Source organism: Antrostomus carolinensis, unplaced genomic scaffold, assembly GCF_000700745.2.
Source record: "Antrostomus carolinensis isolate BGI_N321 unplaced genomic scaffold, ASM70074v2 scaffold42245, whole genome shotgun sequence".
Classification (NCBI taxonomy): Eukaryota; Metazoa; Chordata; class Aves; order Caprimulgiformes; family Caprimulgidae; genus Antrostomus; species Antrostomus carolinensis.
Window position 1 is genome coordinate 1 of NW_010315073.1, and position 239 is coordinate 239.

At 64.0% G+C, this 239-nt stretch overlaps 1 protein-coding gene across 1 annotated transcript in view; it reads left to right on the top strand.

The window, feature by feature from the left end:
- Positions 1–2: 2 nt before the first annotated feature.
- Positions 3–239, top strand: part of ECHS1 (enoyl-CoA hydratase, short chain 1) — a 789-nt gene continuing 552 nt past the window's right edge. Inside the window, exons 1-2 of the mRNA XM_029084925.1 lie at positions 3–78; positions 186–239. The exon at positions 186–239 is cut by the window's right edge and continues 246 nt beyond it. Coding sequence (XP_028940758.1) covers positions 3–78; positions 186–239 — 130 coding nt within the window. The remainder of the gene's footprint in view (positions 79–185) is intronic.

Genomic DNA, 239 nt, shown 5'->3' on the forward strand with positions numbered 1-239 from the left:
CCATGATGTGTGACATCATCTACGCCGGGGAGAAGGCGCAGTTTGGGCAACCCGAAATCCTGCTGGGAACCATCCCAGGTTAGCAGGGGGCACCCACCTGGTGGGGTCCATCCCAGCTGGTGCAGGGACAGCGGGGACACCCAGGTGTCCCTCTCTGGACCTTTCCCTTTCCCAAACGGCTCCAGGCGCTGGGGGGTCGCAGAGGTTGCACAGAGCGGTGGGAAAGACGCGGGCGAAGG